This window comes from Marmota flaviventris, chromosome 6 (genome assembly GCF_047511675.1).
Source record: "Marmota flaviventris isolate mMarFla1 chromosome 6, mMarFla1.hap1, whole genome shotgun sequence".
Lineage (NCBI taxonomy): Eukaryota > Metazoa > Chordata > Mammalia > Rodentia > Sciuridae > Marmota > Marmota flaviventris.
Genome location: NC_092503.1, coordinates 134,990,792 through 135,007,526, shown reverse-complemented (window position 1 = coordinate 135,007,526; position 16,735 = coordinate 134,990,792). Strand labels below are relative to the sequence as shown.

Sequence of the window (16,735 nt, the reverse complement as noted above, 5' to 3'; positions counted from 1 at the left end):
GTAAAAGTATACATAAGTGCAAATATATCCTCCTTTTAAAATACAAGCAAAGTGTGAGTATACACGAAGATCATAAAAATATCTTTAAAATATGGTGGTAGAAAACAACCTTGTAAAAATGTTGTATTGTCACAATACTGAGAACCATTTTCTTAAAATAGATGTGGTTGGTTCTAAATCATTTCTTCTTAATGTTCTTTGGCACCTGTATACAAACCTAGTGTTTGGGGGGGGGGGGACAGAATTCTCCTAACTAGCTAGGCAACAAGATGAGGCTTTCTTGAAATCTTGTGCTTAGCACTGCCTTTTTGAAAAGCACACAAGTTTTCATAGACCAAGAAAAAACACACACATACACGCAACTTGTCTGCTTTTTTTCAGACCCTGATTACTGAAGGCAATGGCCATCCCAGAGTTTTAAGTTTTTACCATCCCTTAGTTCATGCTCTCCCTCATCTGGTGCATTATCTTGCCAAGGTTTTCTCTCTTCCAATGGTAGGCAAAAAATCAGCATACGAGGCTTTCCTGGGCATTCAGGCTAAGTGACAGAGTGCTACTTACTGCTATCCGCGTGCACATTGTGTGAGTCCTTCGAAGTTCCTATCTGCCCCTTAGGGGAAGATGAAAAGAGAAGAGAGAGGGCCTTCATGTGGCCTTTGTCCATTCACATGACACAGGGCTTAATATCCTGACACACGCTCTGGTGGTGATGGTGATAATAAGACCCACTTGCCGAAGGATGGAAAGAAGAAATGCCATTGAAATTGAGGACGAAATCTTTTCTGTCACACACTGGAGTTGAGTGATGCTGGTAACGAGGCAGTCCCACTGAAAGAAGTAAGAGAGAGGGGGGGCTCATTTCAGACACAAAGTCACCCAACTGATGACGGGGTGCATTGTTTTTAAAATTTCAATTTACCGCATCTTAATTTTGACTCAGGGTACAGAACTGTTGGTGTGTTCTTTTGGTGCATTGCTGATGCAAGAGGGGTAGATAAAACCCAGCTCTGAAAAATCACTGTTTCAAACTATCTGTCCTTAGTCCTTAGATGCCTCTGGAATCATGTTTTGGTGTGGTCTGAGGCAAGAGCAAGATCTCTTGTATTCCTGAATTCCCATATCACTCTGAGGCTGGGGGTCAGAGCTGTGGTCTGAGTCCGGTGAGCGCAGGCTGAGACCACAACATCCAGGCCCTGAATCCTGGGTGCAGTGCGGGACCAAGCGCCCTCCCCCAGAACCATCACTGCCCTCTTCCCCTCTCGCTTTGAGCTTTATTTTCCAATTGATTGGCCTGGTAAGAGTAGTGAGCAGCACAGGGATGGTTCCCTGTGCCAAAGGGGGATGACAAAAAATAATTCCATTGCAAGAGAAAGGGACAGGAAAAGTAAGTGCAGCTCTCTTCTGTCCACAAGCGGCTTCAGTCACAATAGTCTTAAGACTTCATCTAGAGAAGCCAGGACTTTGGGGACAGAGAAATGCTCCTCAGGGAAGGCATATAGCAGCACAAGGAGATTTTGAGGGAGCCTCATGCTAGTAGAGGATGGTGAAGGCCTATACCTTGCTCCCCAAGCACTGCTTCTCCGCCCAGGGCCTGAGCCTGGCGCTTCTCAGCACCGACCCGCCGCCCACTTTTGCTTTTGCTTTCTCGGCGCCTCTCGGCGGCCCGACCCCGGAGCGCAATCGGTCAAAGGTGTCCGGCAAGCTCTAGGTCCCAGCATCTCCTGCCTCCGCCTCTTTTTGGTGCCAGGCTGGGTAAGGCTCATTTGCTTGGTTCATTTGTGGTCACCCTGGTGGTGTGGGCAGCATAAACCACACATTCATGCCGGGGGCCGGATTCAGTTTTTCAGTAGAAGAAAAACCCCGTACCTGGGACCAATGAGGGTTAGGCCCTGTTCGCGTCGCCCCAGGCTCCTGCGGAGAGACCAGGCTGCTCAATGGCCGGCGACTCGGTCCTGGCGGTCGTCTGCGTGCTAGCTGCTAACAAAAACTGCGCTGCTTTATTAAAGCAACCGCTGACCTACGCGTCCCGGACCCGTGCGGTTTGCCCTGCACACAGGTGCGTTCGCTCAGCACGCTAATGCCAGTTCCTGGACCTCGAAAGAGCAGGCTCCTGCAGGGCAGAGAGCAAGAGCTCATGCCTCCAAACAGTCTTCACTTTAATGTGCTGCGCGGGATGACAAAAATCCGAGATACTACTATCTCGGGGCTGAGTGAGAGCGCGAGGCCACTCGGGCCCCTGCGGGCCTCGCTGTCCGAGGTCTCTCAACACACCCGCCATGGTCATGGGATCGGAAAATGGGACAGCATGGAAAGCGTGGGTGAGCTGAGGGCGGGAGGGTAGTGCTGTGTGCGTGTGTATGTGGGCACACTCGCTGAACTGTGGTGGACGTCCTCAACCCTGTCCGGCCTCCCGGCCTTCAGTCTCAGTGGGTTCCAAACCAGGCCCAGTTAGAGCCGGGCGCACCCAGTCTGCTCCTTCCTCGCAAGCCCGATTGGGAGAAGCCAACAAGACCGGGAAGACAGCAAGAGGAGGAAGGAGCATGCTATGGTCTCCTGTGCACACTGGGCTCAAACCAAAGGTCCCCGGGCCTCAGAGTGATACAGGAAGGCCTGAGCTATCGAGGGCCTCCAGAGCGTTCCCAGACAGAGAGTTCCCAGGAAGGTCAGCCCCGGGAGGTGATGGGCTGGAGCCCGGAAGCCGGCCTGCTTGCTTTCGGAAGTTTTTGTCTTCTCCTAGAATCGTGCTTGCAGACCCCGGGATTTTTAGGGGCTTGCCTGTGGGCCTGGCTTGAGGGATGGGACAAGGGCGGCCTCACGTAAAGATCTGGAGCCCCTTTCCTGCCTGTTTTGTTTGTTTGTTTCTTCCTCTGTTACCGTTTCCTGGCACTTGGAAGCCTTGGAGTCTGGGTTCAAGTTGAGTAGGGACTTCCAGAAGACCAGGTGGCTTTGGGGGCTGGGAGAAGAGCAGGCAGGCAAGCAAGGGTGCCAGTGGGCTCCAGCCTACTGTGGGAAAGAGATTGACAGCCGGCGCGGGGGTGCTGAATAAGAGGGGTGTCTGTATTGGTTACTTGTTGAAATTCCCATAAAATTGAACAAGGCTCTGCTCTCAGTGGGTTAAGTCAGGCTAAAATCCTCTCTGGTGTGGTCCTGCCGAGACTGTCTTTGTTTAGTTAACCTCTGAGACCCGCATTTAAAAGGCCTATTTGGGAAATTTCTCTGTTCAGGGAACCAACATCTTTTGCCCATTTCTGGGCTTCCTTTCTCCCCTGATGTCCTTGTTGCACACGACATCATGAACATATAAAGTATGCATTATTCTGTGAACGATTTTCTAATCAGGGAGGGAGGTAATGTGAGGCAGAACACCTTTGGGCCCAGCCTTTGACAGGCAGACTTCGGATTTTAATCTGCAGCCCAGTCCTCCTTAGGGGTTAATAAGGGTTTATTTTTCAGATAAAGCTGGCCAAATATTCAAATTCTCTCTACCCCCCCAATCTCTCCTCCCACCTTTCACTGCTTTCCACAAGTCAATAAATTTTCATAATCTGTAACCCATACAATTTAAATCAGCCACACTACAAGTAGCCTCCAGGCACATTTCTCAGGGGATTTACAGCAGAGTTCTCAGGTTCTGCTGCCTGGGGACATTCATGTGTCACCAACCGCGGTCCATACTGCATGTGGGACTCCTCAACAGCCAGTGCCCCCTCCACTGACAATGTTCCTCCAGTGAAAGACCCTGGGACCCCATTCTGCTTTTCCCTCTGCCTTCCCTGTCCCCTCCTCTCAACACTTGCTGAGTTAAGAAATCCTCCCCCCCCAAACACACATACACTCCAAGATACAGAACTGACATTTACTTTTTGACAAAGGCACAGAAAAATGAACTTTAAAAAAAAAAGGACAAGAAGAACTAGAACCAAACACAACTCCTTGGTCAAGGTCCCCCAAAGGCCACATGCTTTCTCTCAAAACTAAATCAGGCCTGAATCAGGAAATCCAAAGCCCATATAGAGACATCCATGAGGCCAGAAAGGCAGGCGACTTTGCACCATCATCCTAGAAGCTAGAAGCTGGGCAATTCTGGAGGCCCTGCTCCTGGCTATGGGCACCTGGGAGAGCAGTGAGACCCAGATCTCCGGCATCCCCACAAGAATAAGGCGCCAGCTTTCCCCAGCATCCGCTCCCCCACATGCCCTCAGACCCGAAGCTTTGTTGTCCCAGAGGGAGTGGCAGTAGCCGCTGGCTGGACCTAGAGGCATAGATGTAGGCCCGCAGAGGACCACTCTGGTCGCGATGCGTTACCTGAGAGGTCCTCGCGGGCATTCTGGTGCAAGTAGCTCTGCTCCAGCGAGTAGGAGGACATGCTGGAGTGCAGGCCTGCAGAGGCCGCGGGGTTGCTGCTTGGCGTCAGGGCGGGCGGCTGCTTGAGGTAAGGCGAGGCGCCGGGCGAGCTCCAATGCGCCGCAGGACTCGTGTAGGGCGAGTGGCACTCGATGGCGCTCGCCATGGCTGGGGATGAGGGCACTGGGCTGCTGCTGCTGTCCGGCCCATAGTCCCCGCCGCCGCCGCCACCACCACCGCCGGCTGCACCGACGCCTCCGGGACCCGGGGGCACGGGGCAGCTGGCCATGTAGGTGGAGCCCGGGTTGGGCGACATGTGTGGGACGTGGTGGTGGTGGTGGTGGTGCGGATGCGCGTGGCCGGGGGCTCCTGCGCCGGCATCATAGCCTGCGGGCATCATGTCGAGGCCACCGTAGCCGCCCTGGCCGTGGCAGCCAAGAGGCGCCGACGGGGGCGCCTGGAAGTCGAAGCCCTGGGGCAGCAGCGAGGCCCCAAAGCCCAAGCCGCTCACCACGCGATGGTACATGGGCTTGAGCGCCTGGCACTTCCGCCTGAATCCGCGCGGCCGGCGGCGGAAAGAGCCCTCCTCGAACATAAACTCGCTGGCCGGATCGATAGTCCAGTAGTGGCCCTTGCCGGGCCGTCCGAGGCCCTTGGGCAGCTTGATGAAGCACTCGTTGAGAGAGAGGTTGTGGCGCACCGAGTTCTTCCAGCCCTGGTAGGCGCCGCGGAAGAAGGGGAAGCGCGCCTGCAGGAACTGGTAGATCTCGCTGAGCGTCAGGCGCTTGCTGGGGGAGCTCTGGATGGCCATGACGATGAGCGCGATGTAAGAGTACGGCGGCTTCTCGGGACGCCGTAGCCCCGAGTTCGCCTTCTTGGTGCCCCCGCTCCCCGCGCCCGAGCCGCTGCCGCCAGCCGAGCTCTTGCAGGCGGCCGAGGGAGCGCTGGCCGAGTTGGAGGAGGACGAGGCACAGGAGGTGGAGGACGACGACGACGAGGACGAGGTGGTCTCCAGGGCGGCGGCGGCGGCGGGGGGCGGCGGGCTCATCAAGGCGGCCTGGAGCGCGCCGGGGGCCGGGCTGCACGCGCGGCGGAGCGGGGCTGGCGGCGGGCGCGGCGGGGGCGGCGGCGGCCCGCCCTCGGTAGTCATCTGGGACCCGGGAGCGAGGCCCGGCCTGGGGGGCGGGCCCCGGGCCGGGAGCGGAGGCGCAAGAACGGGGTCGGCCCAGAAGCCGGGCGAGCGCCCTAGCCCGCCGCCCGGGCTGCAGCCGTGGTCACTCCGGGCCAGCGCTTCGGCGTCGCCTCCCTCAGCTCTTCTGGGGCTTCTGGCGGCGGCGGCGGCGGCGGGCTGGAGGCAACGCCCGGCGCATCCCTTTTCGAGGCTCGGGCCCCCGCCTTGCGCAACCTCCTCCCAGGCCGCGGAGCCGAAGCGGCCGGACGCCGGGAGGCAGCGCCCGTGAGCTACGACCGCGGCGGGGACCCCGGGGACGAACCCGACGTCTCCCTTCAGGAGCGCTTCTCCCTCTGTCTCTCGGACTTCCTCCCTCCCGCGCCCTCCCCGCGGCCGTCCTCCCTCCCTCCCTCGCTCCCTCCCTCCACCCCTACCCCGCCCTGCCCCCTTCTCGCTCCGGGCCGCTGCGGGGAGGGCGCGCTCCGGGCGTTGCGCTCACTCCTCCCCCCTCCCAACCTGGAGGCCCGCTCCCTCTCTTATCTCCTTCTTAGCTCTCCTGGGTCCCCCTCTCTCTTTTAGTTGTTCTCAGGTCCTCTTTCTCTTTTCCCACCCACCCTCTTTCAAATGGAGGGATAACTGAACAACTCACGTTTTGCTAGGAGGATGACGCCCCCTCCCCCACAAGACTACCTATGACTTCACGAAAAACGTTCCCTTTGCCCCTTCCAGCAGTCCCTACTTCCCCTCCCAGAAACCAGCTGCCCCCCTGGGAGTGGACCCACCCCTCCTTCCTCCCCCTCCCCCTTTCCTCCTCCCAGCCCGGCCCCAACCGAGTGGTGCAGCCGCGGGTGCCGCCGCCGGGAGCCGCCTTCCCCGGTGCCCGAAGTGACACCATCTGTCAACTTCATTTAGACATTGCGGCCCTCAGCCACACGCCAGGGTGCCAGACGCCCAAAGGTAAAGTGCCAATCCTCTCTTTCTGGCCGGGACTGTAGGCTCCGGACCATTGTTTTAGTAAAGGGTGAACGCCGACGCCCCAGGGTGCGGCCCCGGGCGATCGAGGACATTTTGGGAAGTTTGACCAGAGGGGTTTGGATACAGAAATCTGGCCCAGCTTCAGAGACTCTGGAAACCTGGGTCGATAGGACTCATGTTTGCATTTGATGCCACTTCCTTTTGGTTTCCCACTTCATGGTTTGTTTAGGGGGGAAAAAAAAAAGCAACCAGAAGGCCCACCCTGAGATAAGCGCGATAGCTTTATTTCAATGAAATCCCGAAGCAGCCTGCAGCTGTAACGTTCTCAGTCTCATTTCTTACCCGCCCCAAAATGTGCCATCTCTAAGTTGCCTTCTGTAAGAGAACACACCATCCCAGTTGTGGCTTATTCTCTCTGTTAGAGTCCCGGCTCTGAGAGAGATGTGCCCTCAGGAGAAATCATTTCCAATGAGACCCGACAGTTAGTTATTGGATTACACGTGTAGGGAAATGTAGTCTGACCAGGGATAGGGGCTGGAAATCGGGAGGAGAGCAGGAGGCCAGGAGCAGGCCGGGCCACACAGGGGCTGATGGGGAGGCCCAGAGGAAAGATAGGGGACCAAATGAGAGACAGAGCCTGGCACCACTGTGCATCTATCTTAAAGGATCAAGGTGAAAGGGCATCTGTTGTTGCCTGGGGAAATGGGGGGACAGAAGAAGGGGAGATGGTGCAGGGACCCAGGTAAAGAATGCAGCAAAGACCCTTCCCTGCAGCAGAGCTGAGCCCCTTGAGGCTGGCACCAGCTCTCTGTGCCCCTGGAGTGCGTCAGGGACTGATCCTAGCTGGGAGTACTGGTGGGTCTGTAAAAGCAGAGGAAAGAGGGGGTGGGGAGGGGGAGGGGGGTTGGGCTGGGGCTGGCCCCAGACAGTGACCTGAAGTTGAGTGGAAGCAGGCTTTTTCCATCAAACCCTGCCTGGATACCACACACAGAGACCGAGTGTCAGTTTACTGCCCTGAGCCGGGCTCCTTTTCCCTAAGCTCCACAGTAATTAGACAAAGAAAACCTAAATTAGCTGAACAGGCGTCGACAGCTTCCTCCAGAGCACCCCTGGTACCTACATGGGAATGTGTCCGAAAATGGCCTGATTGTAGCCAAAAGTCAGCTAAGAAAACACCACCAAACCGAACTCAGTTTACCACTCATTTCCAAGAGAAAAAAGAAACAAGTCGCTCTTTTCCGGAAGGGATGTTTTGATTGAGTTGGAGTGGGGGGTTTGCAGTTGTTTCCACTTTCTAACATTTTTTTTTTCTAACTAACTGGTAAGCATTTGATGGGGACAGGTCCCCATTTATTCCATTCATTTTCCCCCCTCTTACTGTCTTTTGTCATTTTGTGTGAAATAATTTTAAAAAGTAATAACTAAATATGGAAGTAAAAACGTGCTCACTAAGTCTGAAAATGTGCTCTAAGTGTCTGAAAATAAATAAAATATAATCTGGAATGGGGAGGGTGGTAGTAATCTTCCTAGGTAGGAGGGACATCCAAGAGAAGAGTGGAAGAAGGAAGACTTTTTTTTTTTTTTTTGTACGTGGGGAGAGGGACATTGTATTTGGGGAGCATTCATCAAGTAGATATCATTGTCATTTAGCCACAGACCCTCTCTGATTTTCTGCACCTAGGAATTCTAAGTGGCCCAGAGTATTGAGTGTGTGTGGGGGAGTACCTGCTTTAAGACAGGCCTGAAAAAGTTGTAAGACCCCAGGACTCAAGAATAAAATTGAAACCCCAGGCAGGACCAGAACCTTCTATGCCGGCCATGGAGCATTTTAAGAATGGACGGAAACTATGGATGGAGCCTGTCTCCACACACACATACAAAAATACTTTGTGCTTGCTTAGGATTTTAAAATCCACATTCTACATATTTTGTTTTTAGCTTTTACTAATTCAACTTGTTAAATCATGAAGGATTTTTTTTTTCCAGGCTTCCTTCTCCATCCAAATAGCAATGATATCCATTTTACCAAAATTCTCTAAACTTTCAAGAAATCCCACTTATATTTTGGTGAGTGTCACAGGGCCCCAGGCAGCTCCTGGAAAGGCAGTGGGCACTGACCAACAGAGCCTGGGTGAGTTCTGCTGTCTTGAAGTCAGCTTTCTTTCCAGGGATCTAAATACTACCCTCTAGAAGGATGTGGAGCTTGGTGACCTTCAATTTTCGAGCAGGAAAAGTTTCTCTCCAGAACTCTTTCTTTGGAGCCCCCACTCTGATCATGCCCCTGGCAGAGGCTGCCTAAGATGACTTGCCATAAATCATCCATGGGCAAGTGATACAGCTGACCTATAGTGGGTGTCCAGGGCTCCAAATTCAATGCTTTAAAAAAAAAAAAAAAAAAAAAAAACACACATTGCAGCAAAATTTCTCTGTGCTTTGTTTTTATCACTGATTGGTATGAATTTATTGGGTAAGAATGATTGTGATAACAAATTAGACCAAATTATTTTTGCCTGGCAAGAATATAACTTTGTTTAGTAGGCAGGGTTTATTTATTTGTTTATGATTTTGGTGGTGTTGGTGATTGAACCCAGGGCTTCAGATGCATGTTAAGTAGGCTCTCTACCACCAACCCAGCCGACAGAGTTTAAGAGGAAACCTGTGTTTGTCTCGGAAGCACAGCCTTGCTTGGGTCAATTTTCCTCTCTAGGAGGTCCCTTATGATGGTGAACTCTCCTCCAATGACTTTAACTCCTTATAAGCAACAAAAAATCTTGATCCGCCCCCCCCTACGGAAAAGAAAGGTATGGTTCATTTAAATAATTCTAGATCAGCCCAGGCGCTTCTTGGTTAACCAGAAATATACAGCCCCAGGGTCTATCGGACCTTTTCTCCATCCGGGAGAAAAGGTCTAGGGCTGTGGGTTCCTTTCCCGCTTCCAAAACTTTAGATCCCACCCCTGCCCCAGCTCAAGGGAATGTAAACTTCGGGAAGCTTGGGTTTCTCCGATTTTGCTCTGTAATCAGTGTTTTATTCTAGGAAATCTCTTCATTATTGCGGTTTAAATCTTATGTTCTTAGCACGCTTCCTCTGCTTCGTGGGTTTTACATGAAATGGTTTAGACTAAACCGGTTACCGACGGGAGAGACGCATCTGCATCGACAAAGTTTACAGCCATTTAAGACACTGTTGGGGTAGTTCGCGCTCGGCGGCACCCCCCCTTCCTTCCGCCTGGGCTAGGGAGGAGGAAAATCTCTTCCCCAGGTCTGTCTGAAACTGGCTACGGTTTTCACCCTGGGTTTAGGAACTCTGTTACTAATACGGGGGGCATAGAGGATTCCCGAACTCCTTGGAGACCTTTCTAAATTTACACGGTAGGAGCTCATTGTTGGGGTTTAGGGATATCAGCGCAATTGTGAAAAGGACCGAAATGCACCACTATGCCTCCTGCAGAGACCTCTATAGAAACTTAAAGTTATCATAGAAAATTTGGCCGGGAACAGCATTAGGCTGTCGCTCCAATTCAGGGATTAGAGAGGGGAAAGTGGCTAGGAGGGGTAACTGGGAATTTTACACCTCTCCTGGCGTCTGCTCGCCTTCCTCGGTCCAGAACCCCCCAGACCTCCGGGTTTGAACAACAGCCACCCAATTCTGAATGTTTATTTGGATCGATTCTTCCGCTCTCCCAACGTTTATGTCCTGGGCAGGCATTTTTTTTTTTTTTTAATAGCCACCTTCCTGAGAGATCTGCTGATAGCCCCCATATCTTCTGGGCTGGGCTGTAGGCATGACTCCGTGAACCACTTGGCCAAGTCTGACGGTGCTTGCTGAGGGAGGAGAAAGATCCAATCTGCCAGACCCTCTATGCAAAGACCGGGCTTCTTCCACACTTTCCAGATTGCAAGGCCAGGAACTCATCAGCTGGGAGAGCAAACTTTCGGGGTGCTCGCAGGAACCAGCCCACCGGCCTGCAGTGCACCCCAGTCCAGGTGCAGGTACAGCAGTACCAGGTGGAGTACCATTTAGACTTCATCCACAGCCTGCTGGTGTTGAAGGGTCGGGCTGCCAGGGGGCGTAGAAGAGGGTTTCTATGGCGAGAGCAATTTGCTCCAAATAAAAGGCAGGGGAGAAAAGGCCTGGGTTGGAGCAGATGTGTCTCTGAGACTCTAAAGGGCGGCAGAACGAGTGGTCGCCCAGAAGAGAAATAAAATAATAGGGAAATCTGCACCGCATGTTCTTGCAATCAAGTATGGGCCCTGGTGACCGTCCGCACGTTAATTTTGTGTCCATTGTGCAGCTGGGAGGGAAGAAAATCAGCTTTAGGGCACAGGACCAAACTTTGAAGATGAAATAGATCCCGGAGGAGCCAGGCTGCGCTGTCTTGGGAGTAGGTGCAGCGCAGGGACCTGAGAACCTTAGGACCACCGCACCTCTTGGATGCACCCTCTTAGCTGCCTCCGCCCAGGGTACCCCTTCCCCCCTGGCCCGCATGCCTCTTATGGTGGCGAGGCCTCGGGTCTCCTCCTTCCGCCCACCTTCCGGGGCTCGAAATGAAGTAGCTTGGCCTCCCACACAAGTTAGGCAAGCGGGTGGGCCCTCTGAGCCCAGCCGGGAGGCGCCCGCAGGGCTGGAGTGGTCACCCCGGGCACAGAACCCAGGAGAGTAAGCTAAGGGCTGTGGGAGGCACCAGTCAACTGCTCCCGGAGATCCCAAGACTGATCCTAGATTGCCCCCCGCTGCAGAGGGGAAACCCGCTGCTGTGAGCCTGCTCCCAGGGAAGCGCCCTGGAGGTCCCAACCCAGTCCGGTCGGGTTTTCATCTCTCGTCTGGTTCGCCCCCTCTCCCCCTGCCCTCCCTTCCCCCCAAATAAATAAATATCTCCAAGGGCAGCGAACTCAGCAGGGCGCCGGACCCTACGCCTGGGCGATAGATGAACTTCCTGGCGCATCAAAACTCTGCTCCAGTCCTCCCCGCCGAGCTCAGGATATGGGGCGCGCTTGCTTCTCTTCTGAAAAGGAAACGTAGCTCTTCCAAAAATATAAATCAGCTCTGACGTCCAAATATTTCTTTTGTCCTCCAGCATCCTCTGTGGGGATAAATAAAACGTGCTCGGCGCCCAGAGGCCGACTTGGGACCTCGGGGCGCCCAGACGCCGTCTCAGAAGAGCTGCCTTTTGGGAGTCCCCCCATCCCCTGTTCTCTCTCTCTGCCCCCAGCCTGGCGATGGGTCCCAGTCTGGGTATGAGGCCGCAGAGAAAGATATGGAGGGCAAAACCCCAGAGCCTTGGAGGAGAAAAGCTCCCGAGGTCGGTCCAAGTAGGAAGGAGATAAGACAAGAGGAGGCCAGAAAAGCTCAGGTCTTGCATCTTAGAAGAGTTTGGATCCCAAAGCTGCCTCTCCAGGTCCACTTTGCCTTCAGGGTTTTTACTCCTCTCTTGGAGCATGTGCCTACAGCTTTCCTCATGGGGCACCCAACGGACCCCCACCTCTATTCCTGGAGGATCCATGTGTGGTTGGGGCTGAGGGGGCCCGAGATAGGGCATCTCTGAGTGCTGTTGCTACCTGGAGAAGCCAGGGAGCCAGTTCTGGGCTTGGTCCTCAAAGGTCTCATATGGTGAGCTCCTGAGGATGGCTTTGAGCCCAGTCATACTTAGCCACCCTTCAATCCCCAAGGATTTCCTCTCTAGTTGGGATAGGATTTTGGTTGGGGCTTGGGAATCTACACTAGGTTAAAACCACAGGCAACAGGATGGTGGAGAAGCTAGCTAGTGGGAGTTCTTTAGGGAGATGAAATAAGGGCGAAATAGTCCTAGTGGAGGGAGTTGGCCTGAAGGTGTGTCCAGCATCTCCATTCTCCTTCTGGTTTCCTTGTCACCAATGGCCTTGGCAACCCAACAGTCTTTCAACCCACCTGTCCGTCTTTCTCCAATAAGTCACCCATATCCACACTGCCAGCCTGAAAGGCTTCCCTAAGTTAGTGGGTTCCAGCAAGAAGTCTCCACCTGCCCAGGGTCCACTCACTCACCTCTCATGCCCTATCACCCTGGCCATGAGGTTCTATTCCAGACCTGGGACTTGGTGGGGGTGCTGTTCAGCCGGCCACCCCCCCTCTCTTCAGGGGGGTCTTTATTGATGAGCTGCCTCAAGAACCGCCGCCCAGAACTTCCCAGAGGGTTTAGACAATCCATCACCCACCACTTCAAGAATGCTTCCTCCCTTTCAAACACAATCCTTGCACACCAGACGGGCTGCGGTGGGGAGGGGAGCGCACTTGAAAAGAGAACAGCTATATAATCAACGTCAAAGCAGTCCCGCAACCTTTCGGAAACAGGGATTTGGGCCAAAAATCTCTCCAAATGATTTACGCGGCCTCCCTCGCCCTCTTCCCCACCTTCCACTTGACTCTTGCCTGTTTCTGCAGTTCTGCTGCCAGCACGGCCAACGCACATCCCTACTCTGTGTTGAAAGTCAACCCTGAAGGCTCTTCCATGGGTAGTTCGCATTTAAGGAGAGAAAGCGTTTTTCTTTTGGGGGTTCAGGGAGGGATCAGAATTTCGGCCTCGCTACCATGCTCTCAAGGCCTGGTCGCGGGGTATCTTCATGGAGAGGAATGAATTGGGAAGGCCAGGTGTGGCCCTTTGGAGTTGTCAAATAAGTGTCACCTTCCTTTTGAGAGTCCGAAGATTTTTGCGGTCTCAGGAGCTGCGCCTCCCCTTAGCCTTAGGCGCCAGGAATTCCTTCAGCTTCCGCTGGGTGGCGCCAGGCTCTCGGAAATCGCTGCCCGCGGGGCAGCCCAGGCGCGGTTCAACGCCACCGGCTCCCTTCCACCTGCTCTGGGCTCCCAACACCCATGGACCGTGTTCCCTGAGGCCCCGCGGCCCAGGCCCCATCCTCGGCCTGAGACAAGCCAGTGTTTTGCCCTCAGGTGGACACATAATTCCAAATACTGTCGCGCATCTCGTACTCCGTTGGCCATTGTAGAGCACATTCGGCTTTACCCCTCCGTTTCCACCTCCAGGGGAAAATGAGCCAGGCTCCTGACACTCCTGTATTGAACGCGAGGCACACCAGGCTTCGCAAGGCACAAATGCAGAATCAGTTCAGGTATTTTGATTCCCGGCAGCAAGGGGCAGGCGCTGTGTCTTCAATTTTCAGCCTGGAGCTCCTGGAACTCTCTTGAGGTCTAGTAGAAAACGAATGAATGAACAAAGGAAACATCAAGCATCTGGAGGATGCAGGTTCGGGTTGGTCCTGCAGAGTAGCTGGAAAGGCCTTCCTCTCTGTACCTTAGTGTGCTCACACGTGAAGCTACCTCTGACCTTCTTGTGTCTGTCCTGTCAAGAAGACAACTATTTACGTTCATAATTATCTCTCATTTTTGAACTAAAGAAAACCCTTGCGATTCCCTAAACTTGTGCTGATGAAAGTTTGCAAGATAAAAGGGGATTTGAGGGGTCCTTTTGGGGCAGGCTGGATCCAAACCGGGAGATAATATGCAGATAGGGTAGGCTCAACCAGGGGCTGTGAACTTGACGCCCAGGTATCACCCGCTGGCCTCTCTTCTGGGTTGGTGTCTAATACTGAACTGGATTTCCTCTTTTCTGAGACAATAAGTTATTCTCCATAGTAACTGACTTAAAAAAAAAACTCTAAAAATCAGCTTTAGTGGGGTAAAATTTACATACAATCAAACATCCATTTCTAATGAAGAGGTTGAGTTTTTATAGATTGTCTTTTGTATTTGTTATTGTAAAACAAATACAAAAAAAATCTCTTAGTACATAGTGAAGATGCCATGCAATAAGCCCTCCCACACCCATCACCTGAATGGAACAATTACCAAGGTTTTGCCACATGTACTTTATTAATCTCTTCTCATTCATTTCTTGCTAAAATTTTTTTAAAGCAAATCTAGACACTAGGTTTTTAAAAAAAGTATCTTACTACTTTTCACACTTTTCAGGTCTATTTCTCTCATACCTAAGATTGCATTTTGATGCAGACAAGCATAACCTTCCCTTAGGGAAGTTCAAACTTACAGGGGACACTTTGTTTTTGGATGTGAATTTTACTGAGAGAATTCTCCATCCTGGTGCTCCCCCCCCCACCCCAAGTGACTTTAAATGACTTTAAGTCCTGAATTTGTTGGCTTTCCTTGGACTGCTGAATCCTGGGAGATGACAAACTTTCCCTCCACCACTTTCAATGGAAGCTGGATGCATGCTGTGAAAAGGGATATTCAGGTTCCTTCCATTGCCAGAGTCAACCCCACACTGCCCTCCATACACACATGCCAGATCATTCATACAGAATGTGTGGCAAGATCATATGTCCTTTGAAAATACCTATAAGTATGAATATGGGTGTATGCTTATTCATGGGGACTGTTCAGTAATTTTCAAATTGTTTATTCATATAGTGGCTAGCTGTTAGAGGATTTTTCATATTGTTTGAAAGTGCTTGTGGCAGAATTTAGGGAGAGGCAATCCTCTCCCTAATCCCACCACCAAATCACACCATGACTCTACACATATTTTACAAACATTTGTTCATTGATTGTCTGATTTTTCTAATCCTTGAACAATACAATGTTACCATTCTTAGCTTTTCCTTCACCCTCAATGGAACCTTCAGCAAATGAAGAGCTATGTGGTAGTTGTAGGTAATCTACCATGTACTGCTACCATGCACTACCATGTTCATAGTTGCACCTGCTCCCTGTGATTTTGGGTAAATAACTTAATGTTTCTAAGCTTCAGTTTCTATTATTTTTTTGTAAGATGGGAATAATAAAATTAAAATAATAATGTCTCTTCCCACGGTGACTATAAAAATGAAATAATGGTTGTAAAAAGCATTAACATTCTGACATATACACATTTATACTGTTATTTTTGGCCCAGTCCGGTAAAAAGCACTGTTTAGTTTTAAGGCATCCCATAAGTTTCATGCGTACTTGGGATCATTCCTTCCCTGAGCAATCTCTAGAACAAGCACATTTGGTTTAGTCCTTAATAAGGATAAGATACAATGGGTGCAATGTGTACAAATTGCCCGCTTCTTCAGGCTGGGGTGCCAGCTCTCCCGGATGTTTCTGGACTGTGGCTGGGGCTCCAACGCAAAGGGAGAATTCTAGAGAAGGAAAGAGAGACGTTTCCTTAGGTGGGGTCATTGCGGCTCCTGAATATATCTGACTCTTTCGCAGCACCCGGGCGGAGCAGGCACCCTCGCAGCGCGGCGCGGTTAGTGGTGTTTTGTAGGCTTGCTCTGGGCACCCTGGCTATGGCACAGGTGTGTGTGTGTGTGTGTGTGTGTGTGTGTGTGTGTGTGTGTAGTTGAGCATTATTTGGGGGGACTAATCAAGGAGGGACCAAAGGCAGCAAGGTAGAGGGTCAGTCTCTGCTCGTGATCCAAAGCAGGGTCTGCTTTGCGGAAAAACCCGCGTTTTGCGTGGGCAGCTTGGGTTTGTGGGCGTTGGGCTCACTTACCCCGGGTCAAAACACCGATGTCTGGTCTGCATTCGATGAATTAGTTCTGAACCTAGAACCCAGAAGGCGTGAAAATGTGACGGAAAGACACTGCCCGCGCTGCTGCAGGAGAGGCGAGCGCGCCTTTCGAGTCCCCTCTGCGGTTCTTCGCCAATGTGGCCGCGGGCAAGGCTACCCTTAGTATTTGTTTCAGAATGTGATTTTCTTCTTTCTGCCCTATTTCCTGTATGCTCTGGACCATTCGAAGGCAGGCTGCCGGGCAGAAGAACCCTCGCTGTCTGCATGCACCACCGAATCCTGGAGCCCTGGACAGCCGACAGTCGTGTGGGTCCCTAGTCCTCATTAGGCCAGGTTACAGGGGTCCACAAGGCACCCCAACTACACTTTTGAGGCTCCCAGCTCTGGCTATTTGTGAAGTATGGAATATTAAGGTTGTAAATAGATTTCGCCCATTTATTTATTTTTGTTTTGTTTTTCCTGTTTTTCTCTTCCTTTTCCTTCTCTGATATTCTCTGCATTTACTAGTTATCTGACTTTGAACACGTTACTTTATCTTCCTGCACCTCGGTTTTGTCTTTTTTAATAATTGGGATCATAATTATAGTAACAGCGTTATTGGAAGGATTAAACGAATTAGTAAAAGCCAAATGCTTAGACCAGCGTGCGGTATGTGGGAAGCGCTCAATAGACATCGGTGTTGAAATCCATGGTGCAGATTCTTCTGAACTTGAAGTGGTAAGGGCTCCGCTTTCTCCGGGGTG

The 16,735-nt window shown here is 52.1% G+C and overlaps 1 protein-coding gene across 1 annotated transcript; it reads right to left on the bottom strand.

Annotated features, from left to right (window-relative positions):
* Window positions 1–664: 664 nt before the first annotated feature.
* On the bottom strand, window positions 665–5,494 carry Foxf2 (forkhead box F2). Its single transcript, XM_027954826.2, has 2 exons — window positions 4,306–5,494; window positions 665–828 (listed from the first exon to the last, which is right to left on the bottom strand). The coding sequence occupies exons 1-2, from the start codon at window positions 5,492–5,494 to the stop codon at window positions 665–667; spliced, it is 1,353 nt and encodes a 450-aa protein (XP_027810627.1).
* Window positions 5,495–16,735: the final 11,241 nt, after the last annotated feature.